General features: G+C 50.5%; 2 protein-coding genes across 3 annotated transcripts in view; both read right to left on the bottom strand.

Annotated features, from left to right (window-relative positions):
* Positions 1 to 16,357, bottom strand: part of PPARD (peroxisome proliferator activated receptor delta) — a 39,259-nt gene extending 22,902 nt beyond the window's left edge. For both annotated transcript variants that reach the window (XM_038749612.1, XM_038749613.1), the window contains exons 1-2: positions 16,273 to 16,357; positions 8,423 to 8,510 (exon numbers count right to left, since the gene is read on the bottom strand). The gene's annotated coding sequence lies outside the window, so the exon portion shown is untranslated. The remainder of the gene's footprint in view (positions 1 to 8,422; positions 8,511 to 16,272) is intronic.
* Positions 16,358 to 20,528: 4,171 nt separating this feature from the next.
* Positions 20,529 to 26,961, bottom strand: part of DEF6 (DEF6 guanine nucleotide exchange factor) — a 35,076-nt gene continuing 28,643 nt past the window's right edge. The window contains exons 10-11 of the mRNA XM_038749409.1: positions 24,110 to 24,200; positions 20,529 to 21,067 (exon numbers count right to left, since the gene is read on the bottom strand). Coding sequence (XP_038605337.1) covers positions 20,853 to 21,067; positions 24,110 to 24,200 — 306 coding nt within the window. The 3' untranslated portion in view covers positions 20,529 to 20,852. The remainder of the gene's footprint in view (positions 21,068 to 24,109; positions 24,201 to 26,961) is intronic.

Here is a 26,961-nt window from a genome sequence, read left to right as displayed (position 1 = left end):
CGCTGGGGAGGTTACAAGGTGATCGGGTTGTCCCACGGGGGGCTCACAGTCTTCATTTTACAGATGAGGTAACAATCAATGGTATTTACTGAGCGCTTACTATGTGCAGAGCACTATACTTGGGAGAGTACACTACAGCAGAATTAGCAGGCACATTCCCTGCCCCAAATGAGCTTACGGTCTAGAGGGGCTAGAGTCTCCTAACCCAACCAACTCTGAGCACAGCCCACACCGCCCCTCCCTCCCCTGGCCCGTCCACGCCAGCCTCCTCCCCTTCCCAGGGAAATGCCCTGGTCGTCAAATGAAGGAAATCTGCAGACGGTACGGACCAGATGTTAGAAAATGCTGCCAAGGTGGGCAAGGGGTCTTGCCCACCCTTTATAGAGGGGCTTCTGGATGATAATAATAATAATAATACTGATGGCATTTTTTAAGCGCTTACTATGTGCCGAGCACTGTTCTAAGTGCTGGGTGGGGGGGGGGGGGGGGATACAAGGTGATCAGGTTGTCCCACGTGTGGCTCACAGTCTTAATCCCCATTTTCCAGATGAGGTAACTGAGGCCCAGAGAAGTGACTTGCCCAAAATCACACAGCTGACAATTGGTGGAGCCGGGATTTGAACCCCTGAGCTCTGACTCCAAAGCCCGTGCTCTTTCCACGGAGCCATGCTGCTTCCCATGGGTATCCCCCCACAGACATTCCCAGTGACTCAGGGCTCTGTCTCCTGGGAACCACCACCCTTCCTGGTCTCCCAGGACACGACTTCCCTCTTGAACCAACCTGTCCGGTGGAGGCTCCCCACCACTCCTCTCCTCTCCTCTCCTCTCCCCGGCCCCTGTGGGCCAGCAAGGCTCAAGCCTCCGTCCAGCCTGCCTTTCCAGGATCGGTGAGCGGCACAGCAATCCGTCGGCTCCCGAACAGGCTGGGGACTGGTCCGGTGCCAGCTCACCTTTGGAACGCCGAATCCCGGCACCTTATTCCAAAGGTGACTGGCTGTGAGCTCGTCCTGCCCAGGCCCGCCCCGCCCCTGGGCTCTTCCTTTGGGAGGGGCAACCCTCGAAAGCGCGCTGTCACGGAGAGAGATGGTGCTCTTTCTGGCAACTGGGCCTCCCACAGGTCCTAACCCTGGCACGGACGCAGTCTCCGAGGGCTGCTGGGCCTGCCACCCACTTTGCGGCGCCGGTCGGGCTCTCGGATCTCAATGGCCAGCTGCAGGGAATCGCCGCCTGCTCCTCGGGCTCCTGACCCTGACCGCCGGGCCGGGGCTACCTGCGAGGCCTCTTCTCCCGCCCGGCTCTCGGTCCCAGGACGGTATTTCGGGCCAAGGGCTTCCCCCGGCCGAAACCCACCCACGCGTCTCGGGTCTGCCCGCCAGAACTGTCCAAACGTCACTCCAGCTGCGCTCGGGCCCCACCAGGCTGAGCCCGCTCCACCTGGGATGTGGCACGCTGCCACGGGTGAGCGGCGTGATTGTACAAGAGGCCCGCGTCTGACGCTCACAGGAACATCATGCGTGTATCACATGCGCCCGGCAAGCTCCCCTTGGGCAGTCAGAGCCAGGTCCCCTTCTGGTCCCAAACGGACCCGATCTGGGCTGAAGACCGGTGGATCCGACTCTCAGACAGCTGGCCTTGGGGGCGGCACCGATGGGAACCTGCCCACCCCCTCCCTAAGCGCCAGCTCTACATGCCTGGACCCGGAGGAAAAACAGGGCCCTTTGGGGACAAAACGCAAAAAGGAACATCCCGTGTTTTTCTGCCTTCATTTTCTGACGCTAGGCGGTTACATAATTTGCATCCTTTCAAACGCCAGTTTTTCAAAACGCCTCAAAACAAAAAGATAAGAAATTGTGAAGGGAAAACACATTTCCTGATTAAGGTTCAACGAGGAAAATGCCAAAGCCATAAATCAGAATTGAAGGCTGCACCCACAGTCCCTCCACGGCCCCTCCGGGGACCCGTCGATCCCATGTGAAGACCGTTTTGAGGATGCTGTATCAATCAATCAATCAATCGTATTTATTGAGCGCTTACTGTGTGCGGAGCACTGTACTAAGTGCTTGGGAAGTACAAACTGGCAACATATAGAGACGGTCCCTACCCAACAATGACCCAGGCTGGCCAAGACCCTTCTGCCCGAGAGCCCGCCACTTCCCCCCACGACCCCAGCCCAGAGGATCGGGAGGCCGGGCGCTCGGGGAAGCCGAGGAACGGCCTGCCGGGACTGGGTGAACGCATCCCTTCTCCTGCCCCTCCCACAAACAGCTCCACCTTGAGCCCCCCAGGGAGGGCCCGGAGACCCACGCGGGGCAGATAGGAAACCAATCCAGGAGAACAAGTCATCGCGCAGGCTGTGCGGGGAAGGCATCCCTGGACACGTACCCAGGGCCAGGTGCAGACTGACTCCCGAAAGCCAAACACATTGCAACGGGCCCCCGGCAACCCTTCCACGGAAGCGAAGGAATCCAAGCTGGAAACACGAGGAGCCTCCCTTAGGGGCCAAGGAGGGAGCTGGGACTGATGCAACTCAGTCGGCTAGCTCCAAGGCCCGAGCTCCATGGAGGGAATCACAGAGAGAGACAAAAGGAGAGACACAGAATGACCTATTCCCTTTACCCGCTGACGCCAATCCCTCTCTATCCCTCTCGGCCAACCAACTCCCAACTGAAACCCTGAATGCAGTCGAGGCGAGGCCCTGGGATGGCTCCGGGGTGGAAATGGGGGCTATTCCCAGACGGCAATGAGGCACTCGGGGTCTTCCGGCCTGCCTGCGTGGGAGAATCCCGGGGGAATTATAGCCTGATCCTCTCCCGTCGGTCCAGGGGCACAAGCCAGCAGGCGTAGCAGGAAGAAATATGGTGTAGAAGGAAGCAGCGTGGCCTAGCAGATAGACCATGGGACTAGGAGTCAGAATGTCATGGGTTCTAATCCCACTCTGCCACTCATCTGCTGTGTGACCTCAGTTAGGCCCTTGACTTCTCTGTGCCTCACTTCCCTCATTTGTGAAATGGGGATTGAGACCGGGAGCCCCACATGGGACGGGCACCGTGTCCAATCCGATTTGCTCGTAGTCTGGTGCCTGGCACACAGTAAGCACTTAAGTGACACAATTATTATTACGATCATTATTGTGCCGAGACTTTCAGGGGAGGCAGTGGGGAGAGGGGTGCTTGCAAAGTGGGGAGGGGAAAGGCGTGCCTGTCTGCAGATGCCTGGAGGACTCAAGGTGAAGTAGAGAAGGTGAGGAAAGCAGAGAAAGAGCTCGAATCACAGTGTAGATCCAGGGGAGCGACATGAGATGGGCGGGCAGGGAGCCAGGTCAGGACGGATGGGCAGCAAAACCATCCTGCCACTCACTCCCAAAGACCCCAAAGGCAGGGCCCGGGCCAGGGATCCATTCCTTTCCGAGGCATGCCCGGTCCCGAAATCAGGTCCCGCCGGGGGGGTTCCCGGATTCTCCCGGCCCTCCTCAGGGAGAGGAGCTGCAGCTGTGCCCCAGGGGGAACTGGACCATCTTGCTTTGGATCTGCGGGATCCCCAAGTTGAGCTTAAGGAAGCATGAGGGCCAGGGTGAATGGGGAATTCAGAATGTCCTGCAGGGTCCAGACTGCAGGAAGGACAAGTTAAATATATCCCAGTGGAATCAGGCCACGTGACAGAGCCCCCGCCCGAGACATGGCTAGAAAGAAGAGGAGGAGGAGGAGGAGGAGCAGGTGGGGAAGATTCCCAAAGCCAGACCGAGCCCTGGGAGAAAGAATGAAACTGTCACGCCACAGCCCCGCTGACCACCATGCTCCATGCCAGGGGGGCCCTGGGCATAGAGTCACCCTCCTGCTGGGCCTCTCGAAAGGGCCGGGAGGGAGGGAGGTGGTGTGCAGGAGGCACAGAGCCGCAGCTGCCATGAGCACTGCAGACTCCTCGCTTGGGCGCCGGGAGTTGTCACCGGCCTTGAAAATTCCCAAGGGAGAATCCAGAGTTGCCTCTAAGGACGAGTCTCTGCATTAGTAGTCCCAGAGGAGGCGGGCCTGGGCCCAACTAAATGTACCCAAATAGCTCTGGACGTTCACCTTCTTGCTCCGTACCATCTCCGAAGCCACCAAGGCGCTCGGCTGATGCCAGGCAGTGCCCAGCCCGGGCCACCTGCAATCCCCTGCAGCCCTCGCACGTGACAAGGTGGAGGAGGGAGCCCAACGGGACCCTCCACTCCCTCCTGCGCCTGGCCTTTGGGGCTCTGAGCGAAGCGCAGCTCCCACCCTGGAGGCCTTTGCCAGGGCCGGCTGACTGCCCACCTTCTGCTGGCTCGCTTTCTTCCCGGGGGCATTCACGCTGGGCTTCTTTTGAAGGCCAAATGTTTTCCTCCTGTCAAATCTCCCCCCCCCGCTGCCAAACCGAGGAATGAAGGTGAAGAGAAAGAGACACTCCCTGGCCCTGCTGGGCTTGGCTCGGAGCCCGTGCCTTTCCTCCTTGGCTAATGAAATCTTGGGCGGTTGGGCGGGCGGTGGGAGAGGCTTCCACCCAGCTGCGGGTCCGGAGCTTCACAGACAACAACTCCCTTCCCGGACGGACGGACGGATCACCGCTTGCCCTCCAGACACCTGCTCCAGTTGAGACTGACTCTCAAGGAATGTGCTACTGCTGGGGCAGTCTCCCGTTCCAAGCAGCAGGCTGCCCTTTGCCTAGAATGGAAGATTCCTTCATTCAATCGTATTTATTGAGCGCTTACTGTGTGCAGAGCACTGTACTAAGCGCTTGGGATGCCTGCTTGTCCCCTGGGGCGTCTGCTCTGCTGGGGAATGGGCCAGTGGAGAGCAATCTACCCTCTAAGCATTTCTGCCCTTTCTCCCCGGCCCCCCCGGCATGTATCTTTACACTCTGATGATTCCCATACCAGTAACTGATTCTAATGTCTCATCAGCTAGACAGTGAGGGTTTTTTTTTTTTACGGCACTTAAGTGCTTACTATGTCCCAGGCACAGTACTCAGTGCTGGGTTAGATAATAATAATAATAATGGCATTTATTAAGCACTTATTATGTGCAAAGCACCGTTCTAAGCGCTGGGGAGGTTACAAGGTGATCAGGTTGTCCCACGGGGGGCTCACAGTCTTAATCCCCGTTTTATAGATGAGGTAACTGAGGAACAAAGAAGTTAATAATAATAATAATAATGATGATGGCATTTATTAAGCGCTTATGTGCAAAGCACTGTTCTAAGCGCTGGGGAGGTTACAAGGTGATCAGATTGTCCCACGGGGGACTCACAGTCTTAATCCCTGTTTTATAGATGAGGTAACTGAGGCACATGGAAGTTTAGACTGTGAGCCCACTGTTGGGTAGGGACTGTCTCTATATGTTGCCAATTTAGACTTCCCAAGCACTTAGTACAGTGTTCTGCACACAGTAAACGCTCAATAAATACGATTGATTGATTAATAATAATAATAATAATGATGGCATTTATTTAGTGCTTACTATGTGCAAAGCACTGTTCTAAGCGCTGGGGAGGTTACAAGGTGATCAGGTTGTCCCACGGGGGGCTCAGTCTTAATCCCCATTTTACAGATGAGGTAACTGAGGCACAAAGAAGTTAAAATAATAATAATAATGATGGCATTTATTAGGTGCTTATTATGTGCAAAGCACTGGGGAAGTTACAAGGTGATCAGGTTGTCCCACGGGGGGGCTCACAGTCTTAATCCCCGTTTTACAGATGAGGTAACTGAGGCACAGAGAAGTGAAGTGACTTGCCCGAAGTCTCACAGCTGACAATTGGAGGAGCGGGATCTGAACCCATGACCTCTGACTCATTCATTCATTCAATCGTATTTATTGAGCGCTTACAGTGTGCAGAGCACTGTACTAAGCGCTTGGGAAGTCCAAGTTGGCAACATATAGAGGCGGTCCCTACCCAACAGTGGGCTCACAGTCTAGAAGGGGGCTCACAGTCCGGGCTCTTTTCCACGGAGCCACGCTGCTTTTTCTCAGGTTGGACATAGTCTGTGTCTCACCTGGGGCTCACGGTCTTAATCCCCGTTTTACAGAGGAGGTAACTGAGGCACAGAGAAGTGACCTGACTTGCCACCCAAGGTCACATAGCAGACAAGGGACAGAGCCAGGGTTAGAACTCAGATTTCCAAGCCAGGGCTCTCTCCGCTGGCCACGCTGCTTCTCTCACTTCCTAAAGGCAGCTATCGTGTCTCCCAACAACAGCGGCTCAGTTCAGTGCTCTGCGCAGAGTAAGCACTCTGTAATCACCGCCGATAACGAGGAATCAGAGGACCCACTTGGCTGTCACTCATTCATTCATTCAGTCATATTTATTGAGCGCTTACTGTGTGCAGAGCACTGTACTAAGCGCTTGGGAAGTACCAGCTGGCAACATCTAGTGATGGTCCCTACCCAACAGTGGGCTCACAGTCTAGAAGGGGGACAAACAAAACATATTAACAAAATAAAATAAATAGAATAGATATGCACCTGTCTATATGTATATATGTTTGTACATATTTATTTATTTTACTTGTACATATCGATCCTATTTATTTTGTTAGTATGTTTGGTTTTGTTCTCTGTCTCCCCCTTTTAGACTGTGAGCCCGCTGTTGGGTAGGGACTGTCTCTATATGTTGCCAATTTGTACTTCCCAAGCGCTTAGTACAGTGCTCTGCACATAGTAAGCGCTCAATAAATACGACTGATGATGATGACGATGATATGCACAAGCGTCGGGAACTGAAGCAGAGTTCAGGTTCAGGGGGACTTTACACCCTGCTGACAGCTTTCCCTTTCCCCTGGGGTACGGACACTGCCCGCCCCAACCTGCCACCAGGCTCCCATGAGGAAGGGGAACAGAGGGAAAGCTTCGAGGAGGAGGCAAAGCAGGGATTTACAAAATCTCTTGGAGAGACAGACAGAGGGAGAGAGAGAGAAAGAGAGGAGGGAGGGAGGGAGAATGACTATGCCCCACGCCCAGCCCTAATCATAGGAACATCCGGTGCGAACCTGCCCCACCAGTTGGTAAGCGGGCATAAACAGGAGTAGCCTGTCGGAGTTGGTCTCGGGGCACAGGGGTGCTGCCTGGGGCTAGAAAGGCATTCATTCAATTCAGTCATATTTATTGAGCGCTTACTGTGTGCACAGCACTGCCCTAATAAGCACAAGTTGGCAACATAGAGAGACGGCCCCTACCCAACAGTGGGCTCACAGTCTAGAAGACCGTGCCAGTGGCTGAGGAGGAAGAGGGGATGGACGCGTAAGAGCCTGGATGCCCACCCTGTGGCAGTTCTGTCCGGGGCCGGGGGCCGAGGCCCCGGGAATCAAGAATATACCACCTCCCAGCCCCCTGCCCGCCCCTGACACAAAGAGGCACTCTGGGAACCCCTGGCAGAAGGCTCGAGAGTGGCAGAGTGGCAGCATACCCCTGGGGCCCGGGGCTGGGTGCGGCGGTGGGAGATAAGGCTCACCTCCAGCCTGCCAGCTGCTCCCTTTCCCTGGGCAAAAGGGCACTTCAGGTCTTTGCCCTTCCCTCTAGTGCCGCCCACCTGCCCGTCCGGGCGGAAGGATCACGCCATCGGCCATCGGATTACTGCCGCCGGGAGGGGAGGGGAGGGCCGGGCCGGACCAGGGGCGGGTAGGGGGGGATTTGCCAGCCTGGGGGTAAGCCCCCATCCTGGTCTAGAGTAGGTGGGCTTGGCCCACTGAGGCAGAAGCTTGTGGGAGGAGCGGCTCCCTGGCCACCAGGCCCAGAAGAGCAGGGCTTCCAAAGCGATGCCTCACGGAAGGGATCCCTCGGCTTCAAGGCTGTCCATCCCCTCCCCCCTCCTACCTCACCTCCCTTCTCTCCTTCTCCAGCCCAGCCTGCACCCTCCGCTCCTCTGCCGCTAATCTCCTCACCGTTAGGCCTCGTTCTCGCCTGTCCCACCATCAACCCCAGGCCCACGTCCTCCCCCTGGCCCGGAATGCCCTCCCTCTGCCCCTCCGCCAAGCTAGCTCTCTTCCTCCCTTCAAGGCCCTGCTGAGAGCTCACCTCCTCCAGGAGGCCTTCCCACACTGAGCCCCTTCCTTCCTCTCCCCCTCATCCCCCTCTCCATCCCCTCCATCTTACCTCCTTCCCTTCCCCACAGCACTTGTATATATGTTTGTACATATTTATTACTCTATTTACTTATTTATTTTACTTGTACATATCTATTCTATTTATTTTATTTTGTTAGTCTGTTTGGTTTTGTTCTCTGTCTCCCCCTTTTAGACTGTGAGCCCACTGTTGGGTTGCCAATTTGTACTTCCCAAGCGCTTAGTACAGTGCTCTGCACATAGTAAGCGCTCAATAAATACGATTGATGATGATGACGACTGATGATCATTATTATTAGGGGAGGGTGGCCGGGGCGGGAGAGGGGGTCGAGCTCGGACACGTGGCGTTACCTTGTGCGGAGCTGTTGTCCCGGTCGGTCAGTGAACAGCGGTGGCAGGCTCGGGGTGGCCACGCCCATGCCCAGGACACCAGGGACAACTGGGGGACGGAGGGAGAAAAACAAAGACGCTTCAGACGAGGTATCGGCGGTCGGACCGGCCCGGAGCGGCCCCGGGGGCTGCGGAAACGGCCTTGGCCAGTTCCCTTGGCGGGATGCCAGGCTCCCGGGTCACCCCGGGGCACGGCCGGGCCCCCGGCTGGCTCCCCTCTCCTCCTCCTCCTCCTCACTTCTGAGGTGGCTGCACAGTCAGAAAACATCTGCTGCTGGGTACATCTCCCGCTTTCCGGCTGTGAGGGGAAACTCCGGCGAAGGCGGGCCCGGCCGGTACTCCTGGCCCCCCTTGCCAACCCACGCACCGCTCTGGATTGGGGCCTGTGTCGTGCCACTTAGAGCTGGGCCCTCGGCACTCCTCCCTGGCCGCGCAGAACCAGCCTGCTGTCAATCAATCTTATTGAGCGCTTACTGCATGCAGAGCACTGTACTAAGCGCTTGGGAAGTATAAGTTGGCAACATATAGAGACGGTCCCTACCCCACAGCGGGCTCACAGTCTAGAAGGGGGAGACGGAGAACAAAACAAAACATATTAACAAAATAAAATAAATGGAATAGATATGTACAAGTAAAATAAATACGTACAGACATATATACGTATATACAGGTGCTGTGGGGAAGGGAAGGAGGTAAGGCGGGGGGGATGGAGAGGAGGAGGAGGGGGAGAGGAAGGAGGCGGCTGAGTGTGGGAAGGCCTCCTGGAGGAGGTGAGCTCTAAGTAGGGCCTTGAAGGGAGGAAGAGAGCTAGCTTGGCGGATGGGCAGAGGGAGGGCATTCCAGGCCCGGGGGATGATGTGGGCCGGGGGTCGACGGTGGGACAGGTGAGAACGAGGCCCGGTGAGGAGATTACTATGTGCTCTGCACATAGTAAGCACTCAATAAATACGATTGATGATGATTAGCGGCAGAGGAGCGGAGGGTGCGGGCTGGGCTGGAGAAGGACAGAAGGGAGGTGAGGTAGGAGGGGGCGAGGGGATGGACAGCCTTGAAGCCCAGGGTGAGGAGTTTCTGCCTGATGTGTAGGTTGATTGGTAGCCATGTCCAGGGTTTAGCCTGGGTTCCCGACCCCGGGAGGGGGTTGTTTATGTCACTGCTTCTGGGCCGGACAGCGAGTCGTGCCCCCTCCCCGCTCCATTAGGATCTAAGTTCACGCCGGCCGCGGGGAGGGTGCAATGGCCCTCAGAGCTCCCGGCCCACCCTGCCACCGGGAAGCCTCCTGTTTGGCCAGGGCAAGGGCTCAGAGTGGCCTTAAACCCGCAGTGTCCTCAGGACGGCTAAGGCAGCAGGGGACAAAGGTGGTGGAAGATGCCGACAAAGGCCGAAGTGGTGGTCAAGGGGAAGCGCTTCTGCAGAGGCCAAGTTTGGGCACAAGCAGAGGAGCTCAAAACAGAGAGACAAAGCAGTTTGCTCTCCCCTATCAATCCCTCCCACCACACAAGAGAGTGGTTTCGATTATAGCAGCCCGATGTCGAACGGTTTTAGCAGAGTATAATATGTCTTGTGACGACCCCAGCCCGCACCCCCCGCTCCTCTGCCGCTAATCTCCTCGCCGTTCCTCATTCTCGCCTGTCCCACCATCGACCCCCGGCCCACGTCATCCCCCAGGCCTGGAATGCCCTCCCTCCCAAGTTGTTGCCAACTTGTACTTCGCAAGCGCTTAGTGCAGTGCTCTGCACACAGTAAGCGCTCAATAAATATGATTGATTGATTGATCTGCCAAGCTAGCTCTCTTCCTCCCTTCAAAGCCCTCCTGAGAGCTCACCTCCTCCAGGAGGCCTTCCCACACTGAGCCTCCTCCCCCTCTCCATCCCCACCGCCTAACCTCCTTCCCTTCCCGACAGCACCTGTATATATGTATATATGTTTGTACATATTTATTACTCTATTTTACTTGTACATATCTATTCTATTTTTTTTTTTGTTAATATGTTTGGTTTTGTTCTCTGTTTCCCCCTTCTAGACTGTGAGCCCACTGTTGGGTAGGGACTGTCTCTCTATATTGCCAACTTGTACTTCCCAAGCGCTTAGTACAGTGCTCTGCACACAGTAAGCGCTCAATAAATACGATTGATTGATTTTTCGTCAGCGAGCTGCAGTCAACCCACCAGGCCTGCCGGTAGTTTGCGAGTGATCTCCATACAATGATAATAATGATGGCATTTATTAAGCGCTTACTATGTGCAAAGCACTGTTCTCAGCGCTGGGGAGGGTACAAGGTGATCAGGTTGTCCCACGGGGGGGCTCACGGTCTTAATCCCCATTTTACAGATGAGGGAACTGAGGCCCGGAGAAGTGAGGTGACTTAACCAAAGTCACACAGCTGACAATTGGCGGAGCCAAGACTTAAACCCATGACCTCTGATTCCAAAGCCCGTGCTCTTTCCACTGAGCCATGCTGCTTCTCATAATGTTGGTATCTGTTAAGTGCTTACTATGTGCCAAGCACTGTTCTAAGCGCTGGTGGGGGGATACAAGGTAATCAAGGTTGTCCCACGGGGGGCTCACATTCTTAATCCCCATTTTAACAGATGAGGGAACTGAGGCCCAGAGAAGTTAAGGGACTTGCCCAAAGTCACACAGCTGACAACTGGCAGAGCTGGGATTCGAACCCACAACCTCCGACTCCAAAGCCCGTGCTCTTTCCACTGAGCCACGCTGCTTCTCATAATGTTGGTATCTGCTAAGCGCTTACTATGGGCCAAGCACTGTTCTAAGCCCTGGTGGGGGGGATACAAGGTAATCAAGGTAGTCCCACGTGGGGCTCACAGTCTTAAGATGAGGGAACTGAGGCCCAGAGAAGTTAAGCGACTTTCCCAAGGTCACCCAGCTGACAAGTGGCGGAGCCGGGATTCGAACCCACGACCTCCGACTCCAAAGCCCGGGCTCTTTCCACTGAGCCACGCTGCTTCTCTAATGAGACCTACGGCAATCTCTCTGCGGCTCCATGCTGCTCGGCTGCAATTTCAGGACAAGTGGCAGGGCCCGGAGGAAGGGCCGACCCTTGCTCCACTCTCCACTGGGAAGCCCACTGTTGGGTCGGGACCGTCTCTATATGTTGCCAACTTGGACTTCCCAAGCGCTCAGTACAGTGCTCTGCACACAGTAAGCGCTCAATAAATACGATTGATTGATTGACAGGGCCAGAAGCAGTGGCGGGGCCTCCGGCCGGATGACACAGGGCCCTCCCAAAGGGAAGAGCAAGGAAGTGAACGTTGTTGATTCACTGGACCGGAGTCCCAGGACCGGACGGTTTCTTTTCCGAGAAATCCCGACAGCTGAGCGGAGAAAGGGGGAGAGGGGCTTTGACGTTTGCCGCTCTCGAAACGGGCTCTTAGCCGCCCCTCGTTTTCTTCCAGCAAGAAAGGAATCGCTCCTGCCGCTCGGCGGCTTTGGGCAAGGAAGGAATGGCTCGGAGCCGGCCAAAGAGGCCCTCATCATCATCACCAACATCGTCAATCGTATTTATTGAGGGCTTACTATGTGCAGAGCACTGTACTAAGCGCTTGGGAAGTACAAATTGGCAACATCTAGAGACAGTCCCTACCCAACAGTGGGCTCGCAGTCTAAAAGGGGGAGACAGAGAACAAAACCAAACATACTAACAAAATAAATAGAACAGATATGTACAAATAAAATAGAGTAATAAATATGTACAAACATATACACAGATGAAGGAACTGAGGCCCCGAGAAGTGAAGTGACTTGCCCAAAGTCACACAGCTGACAAGCATATATGCTGACCTGTATATATGTATATATGTTTGTACATATTTTTTTACTCTATTTATTTATTTAATTTATTTGTACATATCTATTCTATTTATTTTATTTTGTTAGTATGTTTGGTTTTGTTCTCTGTCTCCCCCTTTCAGACTGTGAGCCCACTGTTGGGTAGGGACTGTCTCTATATGTTGTGAATTTGTACTTCCCAAGCGCTTAGTACAGTGCTCTGCACATAGTAAGCGCTCAATAAATACGATTGATGATGATGATGATGATGACAAGTGGCGGAGTCAGGATTCGAACCCACGACCTCTGACTCCAAAGCCCATGCTCTTTTCACTGAGCCACGCTGCTTCTCATAATGTTGGTATCTGTTAAGCGCTTACTATGGGCCAAGCACTGTTCTAAGCGCTGGTGGGGGGATACAAGGTAATCAAGGTTGTCCCACGTGGGGCTCACAGTCTTAATCCCCATTTTACAGATGAGGGAACTGAGGCCTGGAGAAGTGAAGTGACTTGCCCAAGGGCACCCAGCTGACAAGTGGCAGTGACAAGTGGACCCTCGCGGGTCCCATTCCCATTGGGAATTTTCAGGCCCCTGTGGGATGATGATGATGATGGTATTTGTTAAGCGCTTACTATGTGCAAAGCACAGTTCTAAGCGCTGGGGAGGATACAAGGTGATCAGACTGTCCCGCGTGGGGCTCACAGTCTTAATCCCCATTTTCCAGATGAGGGAACTGAGGCACAGTGCTGGGCACATAGCAAACGCTTAACAAATACCATAATTATTCAGCGCTTAGTGCAGTGCTTGGCACCTAGTAAGCGATTAACAAATACCATACTTATTCAGTGCTTAGTACAGTGCTTGGCACCTAGTCAGCGTTTAACAAATACCATAATTATTCAGCGCTTAGTACAGTGCTTGGCACATAGTAAGCGCCTAACAAATACCGTCATCATCACGCGGCTTGACACAAGATAAGCGCTTAACAGAAGCAGCGTGGCTCTGTTGAAAGAGCATGGGCTTAGGAGTCAGAGGTCATGGGTTCTAATCCTGGCTCCGCCACATGTCTGCTGGGTGACCTTGGGCAAGTCACGTCACTTCTCTGAACCTCAGTCCCCTCATCTGCCAAATGGGGATGAAGACTGGGAGCCCCCCGTGGGACAACCTGATCACCTTGTAAGTTCCCCAGCGTTTAGGACAGTGCTTTGCACATAGTAAGCGCTTAATAAATGCCATCGTTATCATTATTATTCTGAGCCTCAGTGACCTCATCTGTCAAATGGGGATAAAGACTGGGAGCCGCACGCGGGACTACATGATGCCCTTGTATCTCCCCTCCAGCGCTTAGAATAGTGCTTTGCACATAGTAAGCACTTAATAAATGCCATCATCATCATTATTATTATTCTGAGCCTCAGTGACCTCATCTGTCAAATGGGGATGAAGACTGGGAGCCCCACGTGGGACAACGTGATGACCTTGGATCTCCCCTCCAGTGCTTGGAACAGTGCTTTGCACATAGTAAGCGCTTAATAAATGCCATCATTATTATTCTAGACTGTGAGCCCGCTGTTGGGAAGGGACCATCTCCATATGTTGCCAACTTGGACTTGTAGAGAAGCAGCGTGGCTCAGTGGAAAGACCCCGGGTTTTGGAGTCAGGTCATGGGTTCAAATCCCGCTCCACCACGTCAGCTGTGTGACTTCGGGCAAGTCACTTAACTTCTCTGTGCCTCAGTTACCTCATCTGTAAAACGGGGATTAAGACTGTGAGCCCCACGCGGGACAACCTGATCACCTTGTAATCTCCCCAGCGCTTAGAAAAGTGCTTTGCACATAGTAAGCGCTTAATAAATGCCATTATTATATTATTACTTTCCAAGCGCTTAGTACGGTGCTCTGCACACAGTAAGCGCTCAATAAATACGATTGAATGAATTATTATTCTGAGCCTCAGTGACCTCATCTGTCAAATGGGGATGAAGACTGGGAGCCCCACGTGGGACAACGTGATGACCTTGGATCTCCCCTCCAGCGTTTACAACAGTGCTTGGCACAGAGTAAGCGCTTAACAAATGCCATGATGATGATGATTTATTCCCACTGAGCCCGGCTGTGGAGGCCGTCCACGGTGCTGGCAGCGGCGGAGAGCGCTTAGCCCAGTGCTGGGCGCTCAGTACGCCTGAGGGCAGGGAGGCCGAGGCGGGCGGGGGTCCGCGAGACTCCCAGAAGCAGCAGCATGGCTCTGTGGACAGAGCCCGGGCTTTGGAATCAGAGGTCATGGGTTCAAATCCCGCTCCGCCAATTGTCAGCTGGGTGGCTTTGGGCAAGTCACTTCTCTGTGCCTCAGTTCCCTCATCTATAAAATGGGGATTAAGACTGTGAGCCCCCCGTGGGACAACCCCATCACTCTGTAACCTCCCCAGCACTTAGAACTGTGCTTTGCATATAGTAAGCGCTTAATAAAGGCCATCACTATTATTATTTGGAGTCAGAGGTCATGGGTTCAAATCCCGGCTCCCCCACTTGTCAGCTGTGTGACTTTGGGCAAGTCACTTCACTTCTCTGGGCCTCAGTTCCCTCATCTGTCAAATGGGGGTTAAGATTGTGAGCCCCACGTGGGGCAAGCTGATCACCTTGTGTTCCCTCAGCGCTTAGAACAGTGCTTGGCACATAGTAAGCACTTAATAAATGCCATCATTATTATTACTATTTGGAGTCAGGTCATGGGTTCAAATCCTGGCTCCGCCACTTGTCAGCTGGGTGGCTTTGGGCAAGTCACTTCACTTCTCTGGGCCTCAGTTCCCTCATCTGTAAAATGGGGATGAAGACTGTGAGCCCCCTGTGGGACAACCTGATCACCTTGTAACCTCCCCAGCACTTGGAATGGTGCTTCGCACATAATCAGCGCTTAATAAATGCCATCATTATTATTATTCCCTCGGCGCTTAGAACAGTGCTTGGCACATAGTAAGCGCTTAACAAATGCCATCATCATCATCATCATAGAGAAGCAGCGTGGCTCAATGGAAAGAGCCCGGGCTTTGGAGTCGGTGGTCATGGGTTCAAATCCTGGCTCCGCCAACTGCCAGCTGAGTGACCTTGGGCAAGTCCCTTCACTTCTCCGGGCCTCAGTTACCTCATCTGTCAAATGGGGATGAAGACTGTGAGGCCCCCGTGGGACAACCTGATCACCTTGTAACCTCCCCAGCGCTTAGAACAGTGCTTGGCACATAGTAAGCGCTTAATCAATGCCATCATCATTATTATTATTCCCTCGGCGCTTAGAACAGTGCTTGGCACATAGTAAGCGCTTAACAAATGCCATCATCATCATCATCATAGAGAAGCAGCGTGGCTCAATGGAAAGAGCCCGGGCTTTGGAGTCAGAGGTCATGGGTTCAAATCCCGGCTTCACCAATTGCCAGCTGGGTGACCTTGGGCAAGTCCCTTCACATCTTCCCTCAGCTGTAAAATGGGGGTTAATGTAAGCCCCCCGTGGGCCAACCTGATCACCTTGTAACCTCCCCAGCGCTTAGAACATAGTAAGCGCTTAACAAATGCCATCATTATCATCATCATCGAGAATCAGCGTGGCTCAATGGAAAGAGCCCGAGCTTTGGAGTCAGTGGTCATGGGTTCAAATCCCGGCTCCGCCAACTGCCAGCTGGGTGACCTTGGGCAAGTCACTTCACTTCTTCCCTCATCTATAAAATGGGGACTAAGACTGTGAGCCCCCAGTGGGACAACCTGATCACCTCGTAAGCTCCCCAGCGCTTAGAACAGTGCTTGGCACATAGTAAGCGCTTAACAAATGCCATCCTCATCATCAACAGACGACGACGACGACGACGACGACGACGACGCCTGGGCCCGGGCGGTGACCTCTTGACCCCGGGCCCACCCCCCCACCCCGTCGCCTCAGGACGGCCCCCCCGCCCCTCCCCCCCAGCCCGGGGTCCCCCACTTCCGGCCCCCCACTTCCGGCCCCCCACTGACTTCCGGCCGCCTCCGGCTGACCTGTCTCGCGCCGCCTCAGCCCCGGCTCCGGCTCCGGCTCCCACCAAAACTTTTCCCATTAACCCCCCGCACGGCGGCGGCTCGGGCGTCACCCGGGGCCCCGTGACGTCATCACGCACCGCCCCCGACTCGGCCAATCAGGGCGGCCCGACGGGGAGGCCCGCCCCGCCCCCTCGCTGCCTCACGAGGCCTCATTCATCCATCCATTCATTCATTCATTCATTCATTCATTCATTCACTCAGCCAGCCATTCATTCAGTCGTATTTATTGAGCGCCTACTATGCGCACAGCACCGTACTGAGCGCTTGGGAAGCCCAAGTGGGCAACATATTCATTCATTCAATCGTATTTATCGAGCGCTTACTGTGTGCAGAGCTGCCTCACGAGGCCTCATTCATTCATTCAGCCAGTCTTTCATTCAATCGTATTTATTGAGCGCTTACTGTGCGCAGAGCACCGTACTAAGCACTTGGGAAGTCCAAGTTGGCAACATATTCATTCATTCAATCATACTTATCGAGCGCTTACTGTGTGCAGAGCTGCCTCACGAGGCCTCATTCATTCAGCCAGCCAGACATTCATTCAGTCATATTTATTGAGCACTTACTATGCGCACAGCACCGTACTAAGCGCTTGGGAGGTCCAAGTTGGCAACATATTCATTCATTCAATCGTATTTATTGAGCGCTTACTGTGTGCAGAGCTGCCTCACGAGGCCTCATTCATTCAGCCGGCCAGCCATTCATTCAGTCGCATTTATTGAGCACTTACTGTGTGCACAGCACCGTACTAAGCGCTTGGGAAGTCCAAGTCGGCAACATATTCATTCATTCAATCGTATTTATTGAGCGCTTACTGTGCGCAGAGCACCGTACTAAGCGCTTGGGAAGACCAAGTTGGCAACATATTCATTCATTCAATCATATTTATCGAGCACTTACTGTGTGCAGAGCTGCCTCACGAGGCCTCATTCATTCAGCCAGCCAGCCAGCCATTCAGTCGTATTTATTGAGTGCTTACTACGTGCACGGCACCGTACTAAGCGCTTGGGAAGTCCAAGTCGGCAACATATTCATTCATTCAATCGTATTTATTGAGTGCTTACTCTGTGCAGAGCTGCCTCACGAGACCTCATTCATTCAGCCAGCCAGCCATTCATTCAGTCGTATTTATTGAGCGCTTACTATGCGCACAGCACCGTACTAAGCACTTGGGAAGTCCAAGTTGGCAACATATTCATTCATTCAATCGTATTTATTGAGTGCTTACTGTGTGCAGAGCACTGGACTAAGCGCTTGGGAAGTACAAGCTGGCAACATCATCATCATCAATCGTATTTATTGAGCGCTTACTATGTGCAGAGCACTGTACTAAGCGCTTGGGAAGTATAAGCTGGCAACATATAGAGACAGTCCCTACCCAACAACGGGCTCACTGTCTAGAAGCCATCCATCCATCCATTCATTCATTCAGTCATATTTATTGAGCACTTACTGTGCGCAGAGCACTGTACTAAGCGCTTGGGAAGTACAAGGTGGCAACATAGAGAGACGGTCCCTACCCAACAAAGTGCTTTGGAAGTCCAAGCTGGCAACATATAGAGACGGTCCCTACCCAATAGCGGGCTCACAGGCTAGAAGCCATCCACCCTTCCATCCATCCATCCATTCATTCATTCAATCATATTTATTGAACACTCACTGTGTGCAGAGCACTGTACTAAGCGCTTGGGAAGTCCAAGTTGGCAACATAGAGAGACGGTCCCTACCCAACAACAGGCTCAGTCTAGAAGCCATCCATCCATCCATCCATCCATCCATCCATCCATCCATTCATAAATCCATAATAATAATGGCATTTACCCTGTCTCCATGGTTTGTTTTGTTGTCTGTCTCCCCCTTCTAGACCAGTTAGCCCATTGTTGGGTAGGGACCGTCTCTATCTGTGGCCGACTTGGAATTCCCAAGCGCTTAGTACAGGGCTCTGCACACAGGAAGCGCTCAATCAATACGATGGAATGAATGAATGAATTTATTAAGCGCTTACTATGTGCAAAGCACTGTTCTAAGCGCTGGGGAGGTTACAAGCTGATCAGGTTGTCCCACAGGGGGCTCACAGTCTTCCATCCATCCAACCAACCATCCATCCATCCATCCATGCATTCATTCATCCATTCATTCACTCATTCAATTGTAATAATAATGATGGAATTTGTTAAGCACTTACTATGCGCAAAGCACTGTTCTAAGCGCTGGGGAGGTTACAAGCTGATCAGGTTGTCCCACAGGGGGCTCACAGTCTTCCATCCATCCATCCATCCATCCATCCATCCATCCATCCATCCATCCATCCATTCATCCATCCATCCATTCATTCATTCATTCATTCAATCGAATTAATGATAATAATGATAGCATTTGTTAAGCGCTTACTATGTGCAAAGCACTGTTCTAAGCCCTGGGGAGGTTACAAGCTGATCAGGTTGTCCCACGGGGGCTCACAGTCTTCCATCCATCCATTCATTCATTCATTCAATCGAATTAATGATAATAATGATAGCATTTGTTAAGCGCTTACTATGTGCAAAGCACTGTTCTAAGCGCTGGGGAGGTTACAAGCTGATCAGGTTGTCCCACAGGGGGCTCACAGTCTTCCATCCATCCATTCATTCACTCATTCATTCAATCGTAATAATAATAATAATAATGATAGCATTTGTTAAGCACTTACTATGTGCAAAGCACTGTTCTAAGTGCTGGGGGGGATACAAGGTGATCAGGTTGTCCCATGTGGGGCTCACAGTCTTCATCCCCATTTTACAGATGAGGGAACTGAGGCTCATAGAAGTTAAATGACTTGCCCAATGTCACACAGAAGACATGTGGTGGAGCCGGGATTTGAACCCATGACCTCTGACTCCAAAGCCCATGCTCTTTCCACTGAGTCACGCTGCTTCTCTACTATTATAATTATTATTAATAATAATAATATGGTATTTGTTAAGTACTTACTATGTACCAAGCCCTGTTCTAAGCACTGGGATAGATACAAGGTGATCAGGTTGTCCCACCTGGGGCTCACAGTCTTTATTCCCATTTTCCAGATGAGGTCACTGAGGCCCAGAGAAGTGAAGTGACTAGCCCAAAGTCACATAGCTGACAAGTGGCGGAGGTGGGATTAGAACCCATGACCTCCGACTCCCAAGCCCGGGCTCTTTTCACTAAGCCATGTTGTTTCTCTCATATTTATCGTATCAATCGTATTTATTGAGCGCTTACAGTGTGCAGAGCACTGGACTAAGCGCTTGGAAAGTCCAATTCAGCAACAGATAGAGACGGTCCCTGCCCAACAACGGGCTCACAGCCCTCCGCACATCCGCCAAGCTAGCTCTCTTCCTCCCTTCAAAGCCCTCCTGAGAGCTCACCTCCTCCAGGAGGCCTTCCCACACTGAGCCCCCTCCTTCCTCTCCCCCCCCTCCTCCTCCTCTCCATTCCCCCGCCTTACCTCCTTCCCCTCCCACAGCACCTGTATATATGTATATATGTTTATATGGATTTATTACTCCATTTATTTATTTTATTTGTACATATTTATTCTATTTATTTTATTTTGTTAATCTGTTTTGTTTTGTTGTCTGTCTCCCCCTTCTAGACTGTGAGCCTGCCGTTGGGTAGGGACTGTCTCTCTATGTTGCCAACTTGTACTTCCCAAGCGCTTAGTACGGTGCTCTGCACATGGTAAGCGCTCAATAAGTACAATTGAATGAATGAATGAATAAGAGAAGCAGTGTGGCTCAGTGGAAAGAGCCCGGGCTTGGGAGCCAGAGGTCATGGGTTCTAATCCCGGCTCCGCCACTTTCATCCGATTGTATTTATTGAGCGTTTAGTGTGTGCAGAGCACTGTACAAGTACAAATCGGCAACATATAGAGACGGTCCCTACCCCACAACGGGCTCGCAGTCTAGAAGGGGGAGACAGACAGCAAAACAAGACAAATAGACAGGGAAACTTGGGGTTCCCTGGGCCTCACCTCAGGGAGCTTTCATTCCTTCATTCAATCGTATTTATTGAGCGCTTACTGTGTGCAGAGCACTGGACTAAGCGCTTGGGAAGTACAAGTTGGCAACATAGAGAGACGGTCCCTACCTCAGTCTAGAAGGGCTCACAGTCTAGATACTTGGGGACCTCAGGGTCAGGCGGACACACAAACACACGCTTTCACACAAACGCGAACGGCCAGCCGACTGATCCCGACACAAAGTTTTATTCGGCGCCAGCCCGTGCTGAGGTCGAGCGGGACGGGGCTGGGCGTCGGAAGGGCGCGGATCTCTCGCCGACCACCCCACTACCCCACATCCCCGCCAACGTCCGGGGCTTCCAGGCCGGCGTTGGGGGACGGCGGTGGCAGGCCGCCCGGTTGGGATTCGAGGACGGGGGCGGCCCTCGTTCTGCAGCTTGGGCACCCCAATCCAGCAGGGTGCCGCCTTTCATTCATTCAATCGTATTTATTGAGCGCTTACAGTGTGCAGAGCACCGGACTGAGCGCTCGGGAAGTACGAGGTGGCAAAGGCCGGAAGGGCCTAGGTGGCTGGTTCGGCCTGGGGTGCGGAGGCCGGGCTGGAAGGGCACCCGCCCCCGTTGTTGAGGGAGCCCTGCATCTCTCTGGGGCAGGCCCGCGGACTCTCGCCGGCCCGTTCTTCCCACCGGGCCTGAAGCAGCTTCAGCGAGGAGTTGCGCCGGGGGAGAAGCGGAGGCTGGAAGGCCGGGAACGAGCTGCTGGTCGGAGGCCGCTTGTCTGGGCGCCATAATAAAAATAATGATGGCATTTGTTAATATAGCTTACTATATGCGAAACACTGTTCTAAGCGCTTCATAAATGCCATTATTATTAGGGGGGGATACAAGGTGATCAGGTTGTCACATGTGGGGTTCAGTCCCAGTGCTCAGAACAGTGCTTTGCACATAGTAAGCGCTTCATAAATGCCATTATTGTTAGGGGGGATACAAGGTGATCAGGCTGTCCTATGGGGAGGCTCACAGTCCCAACGCCTAGAACAGTGCTTTACACATAGTAAGCACTTCATAAATGCCGTTATTATTGGGGGGATACAAGGTGATCAGGTTGTCCCATGTGGGGTTCAAAGTCCCAATGCTCAGAACAGTGCTTTGCACATAGTAAGCGCTTCATAAATGCCATTATTATTAGGGGGATACAAGGTGATCAGGTTGTCCCACGGGGGGGCTCACAGTCCCAGCGCTCAGAACAGTGCTTTGCACATAGTAAGCGCTTCATAAATGCCATTATTATTAGGGGGGATACAAGGTGATCAGGTTGTCCTACGGGGAGGCTCACAGTCCAAGCGCTTAGAACAGTGCTTTACATATAGTAAGTGCTTCATAAATGCCGTTATTATTAGGGGGGATACAAGGTGATCAGGCTGTCCCAGAGGGTGGGGGGGGGGGGGGGGCTCATGGTCCCAGCACTTAGAACAGTGCTTTACACATAGTAAGTGCTTCATAAATGATGTTATTATTAGGGGGGATACAAGGTGATCAGGTTGTCCCACGGGGGAGGCTCACAGTCCCAGCGCTTAGAGCAGTGCTTTACACATAGTAAGCGCTTCATAAATGCCGTTATTATTAGGGGGGATACAAGGTGATCAGGTTGTCCCACGGGGGGGCTCACAGTCCCACCGCTCAGAACAGTGCTTTGCACATAGTAAGCGCTTCATATATGCCGTTATTATTAGGGGGGATACAAGGTGATCAGGTTGTCCCACGGGGGGGGGGGGGCTCACAGTCCCAGTGCTTAGAACAGTGCTTTGCACATAGTAAGCGCTTCATAAATGCCATTATTATTATTATTATTATTAATCCCTATTTTACAGATGAGGTAACTGAGGCTCAGAGAAGTTAAGTGACTTGCCCAAAGTCACACAGCCGACAAGTGGCAGAGCTGGGATTAGAACCCATATAATAATAACATATAATGATGTAATATGTAATTATGTACACACATGAAAGATATATAATTATATATAATATTATATATCATATATAATTATGTATGATTATTCTATACATTATAATATACCACAATATAATATACAATCATACGCACATGTGCAATATATAATTATGCATATTATATATAGCATAATAATTATGTGTAATTATTATTTTTTACAATATACAATATAATAAATAATCATGCACACACATATGCAATACAGTATATTATATATAATTATATATAACATTATATATTATATTATATTCATGTATGATTACATGTAATTATGTGCAGTATATAATATACTGCAGTACATGCAATTGCACATGATATAAGATACTATATTAATATATTATGTTAATATGTGATTAGTATATAATTAATATTATATTAATTATACTGTGATTATGTGTAGTCATATACAGCAATATATTAACATATTAGTAATAATACACAATCACATAAGAATTATAAGTATAATGTGTCATATTTTATATCAATAGGAGTCAGAGGTCATGAGTTCAAACCCCGGCTCCGCCAATTGTCAGCTGTGTGACTTTGGGTAAGTCACTTCACTTCTCTGTGCCTCAGTTCCCTCAGCTGGAAAATGAGGATGAAGACTGTGAGCCCCCCGTGGGACAACCTAATCATCCTGTAACCTCCCCATAGCTTAGAACAGTGCTTTGCACATAGGAAGTGCTTAATCAATGCCATTATTATTATTATATATAGTTATATTATCAATCAATCAATCAATTGTATTTATTGAGCACTTACTGTGTGCAGAGTACTGTACTAAGCGCTTGGGAAGTACAAGTTGGAAACATATAGAGATGGTCCCTACCCAACAGTGGGCTCACAGTCTAGGTTATATAATATATAATATTATGGCTATATATAGTTATATATAATATATATAATATGACATCATATAACATAATATAACATAATACAATACCATATAATATAACATATAATGTATTATATGTAATATATTATATCATATATCATAACATATAACTATATATAACATATAATATAATACAGTATATAATTATATATGTAATATACATAATATATAATAGTATACCATATATCATATATTATATTATATACTATAGCATATAATCATGCATATAATATAATACAATATAACATAATACAATATAATATAACATAATATAATATAATATGATAATATAATATAACATAACATAATATAATATAATATAATATAATATAATATAATATAATATAATATATAATACAATATAATATAATATGATATAATATAATATATAATTATATATTATTATATGATACATACAATATCATAAATTATACATGTATATTCTATATAATATATAATGCAATATATTTACAGTGATATATAATATAATATATACTATATATATAGTTATATATATTGGTTATATATAGTTGTATATATAGTTACATTAGTTATATATTATATATTAATTATATATTATATAGTTATATATTAGTTATATACAGTTATTAATACTCATTATGATGCTATGCAATTATATAATATATAACATGATATATGATTATATGTGACATAATGATAATGATGATAATAATAATAATGATAATAATAATGGCATTTATTAAGCGCTGACTCCCAAGCCAGTGGTCTCTCCACTGAGCCGGGCTGCTTCCCAAGAGAGCCGAGCGGGCGGTGGGCCCCGGCCCCCGTCCTGCCCTGCGTCCCCTCCGTCCCCAGCCCAATCCGCCTCCCAACTGGGCGCCCCAGCCGGGCGGGGACCCTGGCCAGGGCCCACCGGGCCGGACCCCTCTCACCTCCGGGCCCTATGGGGTGCATCAGTCTGTTCATCTGCACGTTCCAGTGCTTGACGTTAGTGCTGGCCTGTCGCAGCTTCTGCTGGGCCACCTGCGGGGACGGAGGGGAGGACCGTCACGGATGCTGAGAAAGAACCGGCGGGGCCTAGTTCAGTCATTCGCTCATTCAATCGCGTTTACTGAGCGCTTACCGTGTGCAGACGTTTAGACTGTGAGCCCACTGTCGGGTAGGGACTGTCTCTATATGTTGCCAAATTGTACTTCCCAAGTGCTTAGTGCAGTGCTCTGCACACAGTAAGCGCTCAATAAATACGATTGATGATGATGATGATGCAGAGCACTGTACTGAGCACTTGGGAAGTACAAGTCGGCGACATCGAGAGACGGTCCCTACCCAACAGTCATAATAATGCCAACTTGGACTTCCCACATGCTTAGTACAGTGCTCTGCACACAGTAAGCGCTCAATAAATACGATTGATTGATTGATTGGCATTTATTAAGTGCTTACAATGTGCAGAGCACTGTTCTAGACTGTGAGCCCACTTCTAGACTGTGAGCCCACTGTTGGGTAGGGACCGTCTCTATGTGTTGCGCTTCCCAAGCACAACAAGTACAAGTACAAGTTGGGGATTAAGACTGGGACCCCCATGTTTTGTTGTCTGTCTCCCCCTTCTAGACTGTGAGCCCATTGTTGTGTAGGGACCATCTCTGGACGTTGCCAACTTGTACTTCCCAAGCGCTTAGTACAGTGCTGTGCACACAATAAGCGCTCAATAAATACGATTGAATGAATGAATGAATGACAGGGACTGTGTCCAACCTGAAGCGCTTAGTACAGTGCTCTGCATACAGTAGGCACTCAATAAATGAATGAAAGAATGATTACCTTGTATCTACCGCGGGGCCTAGAAAGGGGCTGGGCACCCAGTAAGCACAAATGACACAACCATCATCATGTCATCATCATTATCAAGCTCCTGGAGGGCAGGGATCAATCAATCAATCAATCAACCGTATTTACTGAGCGCTTACTGTGTGCAGGGCACTGTACTAAGCGCTTGGGAAGTACAAGTTGGCAACATATAGAGACAGTCCCTACCCAACAGTGGGCTCACAGTCTAAAAGGGATCTCTGTTGTAGTCTCCCAAGCACTTAGTACAATCTTCTGCACCTAGTAAGTGCTCAATAAAGTGCTCAAGAAGTACTAATGGCACAGGCCTGGGAGTTGGAGGACCTGGGTTCTAATCCCAGCTCCGCCACTTGTCTGCTGTGTCATCTTGGGACAAATTACCTCCCTTCCCTGGGTCTCAGTTTCCTCATCTGTAAAACGGGGCTGGGGTCTGGGGGAAGCAGGGGGCTTGGCCAGGTCATTTGATCCCTCAATCAATCCATGGTCTTTATTGAGCGGGTACTACACCCTACTAAACGCTTGGGAAAGTACAGTACAATAGAGTCGCTTTCATTCATTCATTCAATCGTATCTATTGAGCGCTTACTGTGTGCAGAGCGCTGTACTAAGCGCTTGGGAAGTCCAAGTTGGCAACATCTAGAGACGGTCCCTACCCAACAGCGGGTTCACAGTCTAGAAGACTGTAAACACAATCCCTGTCTACAGGGCTTACGGTCTACAGGGGAAGAGACTGTGAGCCCACTGTTGGGTAGGGACTGTCTCTATATGTTGCCAATTTGTACTTCCCAAGCGCTTAGTACAGTGCTGTGCACACAGTAAGCACTCAATAAATACGATTGATTGATTGATTAAAATAAATTGCAGCTAGGGAAAAGAATAGAGTATAGAGATAGGTACATAAGTGCTGCGGCTCAGGGGTGGGTATCAAAGTGCTCAAGGGGGACACAGCCGAATGCTTATGTGACATAAATAATAATAAAAATGATGGTATTTGTTAAGCTCTTACTATGTGTCAAACACTGTTCTAAGGGCTGGGGTAGATACAAGGTAATCAGACTGTCCCACGTGGGGCTCACAGTCTTAATCCCCATTTTACAGATGAGGTAAATAATAATAATAATAATGATGGCATTTGTTAAGCGCTTACTATGTGTCAAGCGCTGTTCTAAGGGCTGGGGTAGATACAAGGTAATCAGACTGTCCCATGTGGGGCTCACAGTCTTAATCCCCATTTTACAGATGAGGTAAATAATAATAATAATAATGATGGCATTTGTTAAGCGCTTACTATGTGTCAAGCGCTGTTCTAAGGGCTGGGGTAGATACAAGGTAATCAGACTGTCCCATGTGGGGCTCACAGTCTTAATCCCCATTTTACAGATGAGGTAAACAATAATAATAATAATGATGGCATTTGTTGAGCGCTTACTATGTGCAAAGCACTGTTCTAAGCGCTGGGGGGGATACAAAGTGATCAGGTTGTCCCGCGGTGGAGCTCAACACTCTTCATCCCCACTTTACAGATGAGGTAACTGAGGCTCCGAGAAGTGAAGTGACTTGCCCAAGTTCACACAGCAGACATGTGACAGAGCGGGGATTCGAACCCATGACCTCCGACGCTAAAGCCCGGGCTCTTTCCACTGAGTCACGCTGCTTCTCTAAATGAGGCTCAGTGAAGTTAAGTGGCTTGTCCAAGGTCACACAGCAGACGAGTGGCGGAGCAGGGATTAGAACCCATGTCCTCTATTTGTTGCCGACTGGTACTTCCCAAGCGCTTAATACAGTGCTCTGCACATAGTAAGCGCTCAATAAATACCGCTGAATGAATGAATAAATGAATGTCCTCTGACTCCCAAGCCTGTGCTCTTTCCACTAAGCTACACTGCTTCTCCATAAAGGGAAAGGTGGGTAGAGGAAATGATGGTTTAGACAGGGAAGG

This window comes from Tachyglossus aculeatus, chromosome 7 (assembly GCF_015852505.1).
Source record: "Tachyglossus aculeatus isolate mTacAcu1 chromosome 7, mTacAcu1.pri, whole genome shotgun sequence".
In the NCBI taxonomy this organism is placed as follows: domain Eukaryota; kingdom Metazoa; phylum Chordata; class Mammalia; order Monotremata; family Tachyglossidae; genus Tachyglossus; species Tachyglossus aculeatus.
The sequence above is the reverse complement of the archived record's forward strand: the minus strand, read 5'-3'. Positions and strand labels throughout refer to the sequence as shown.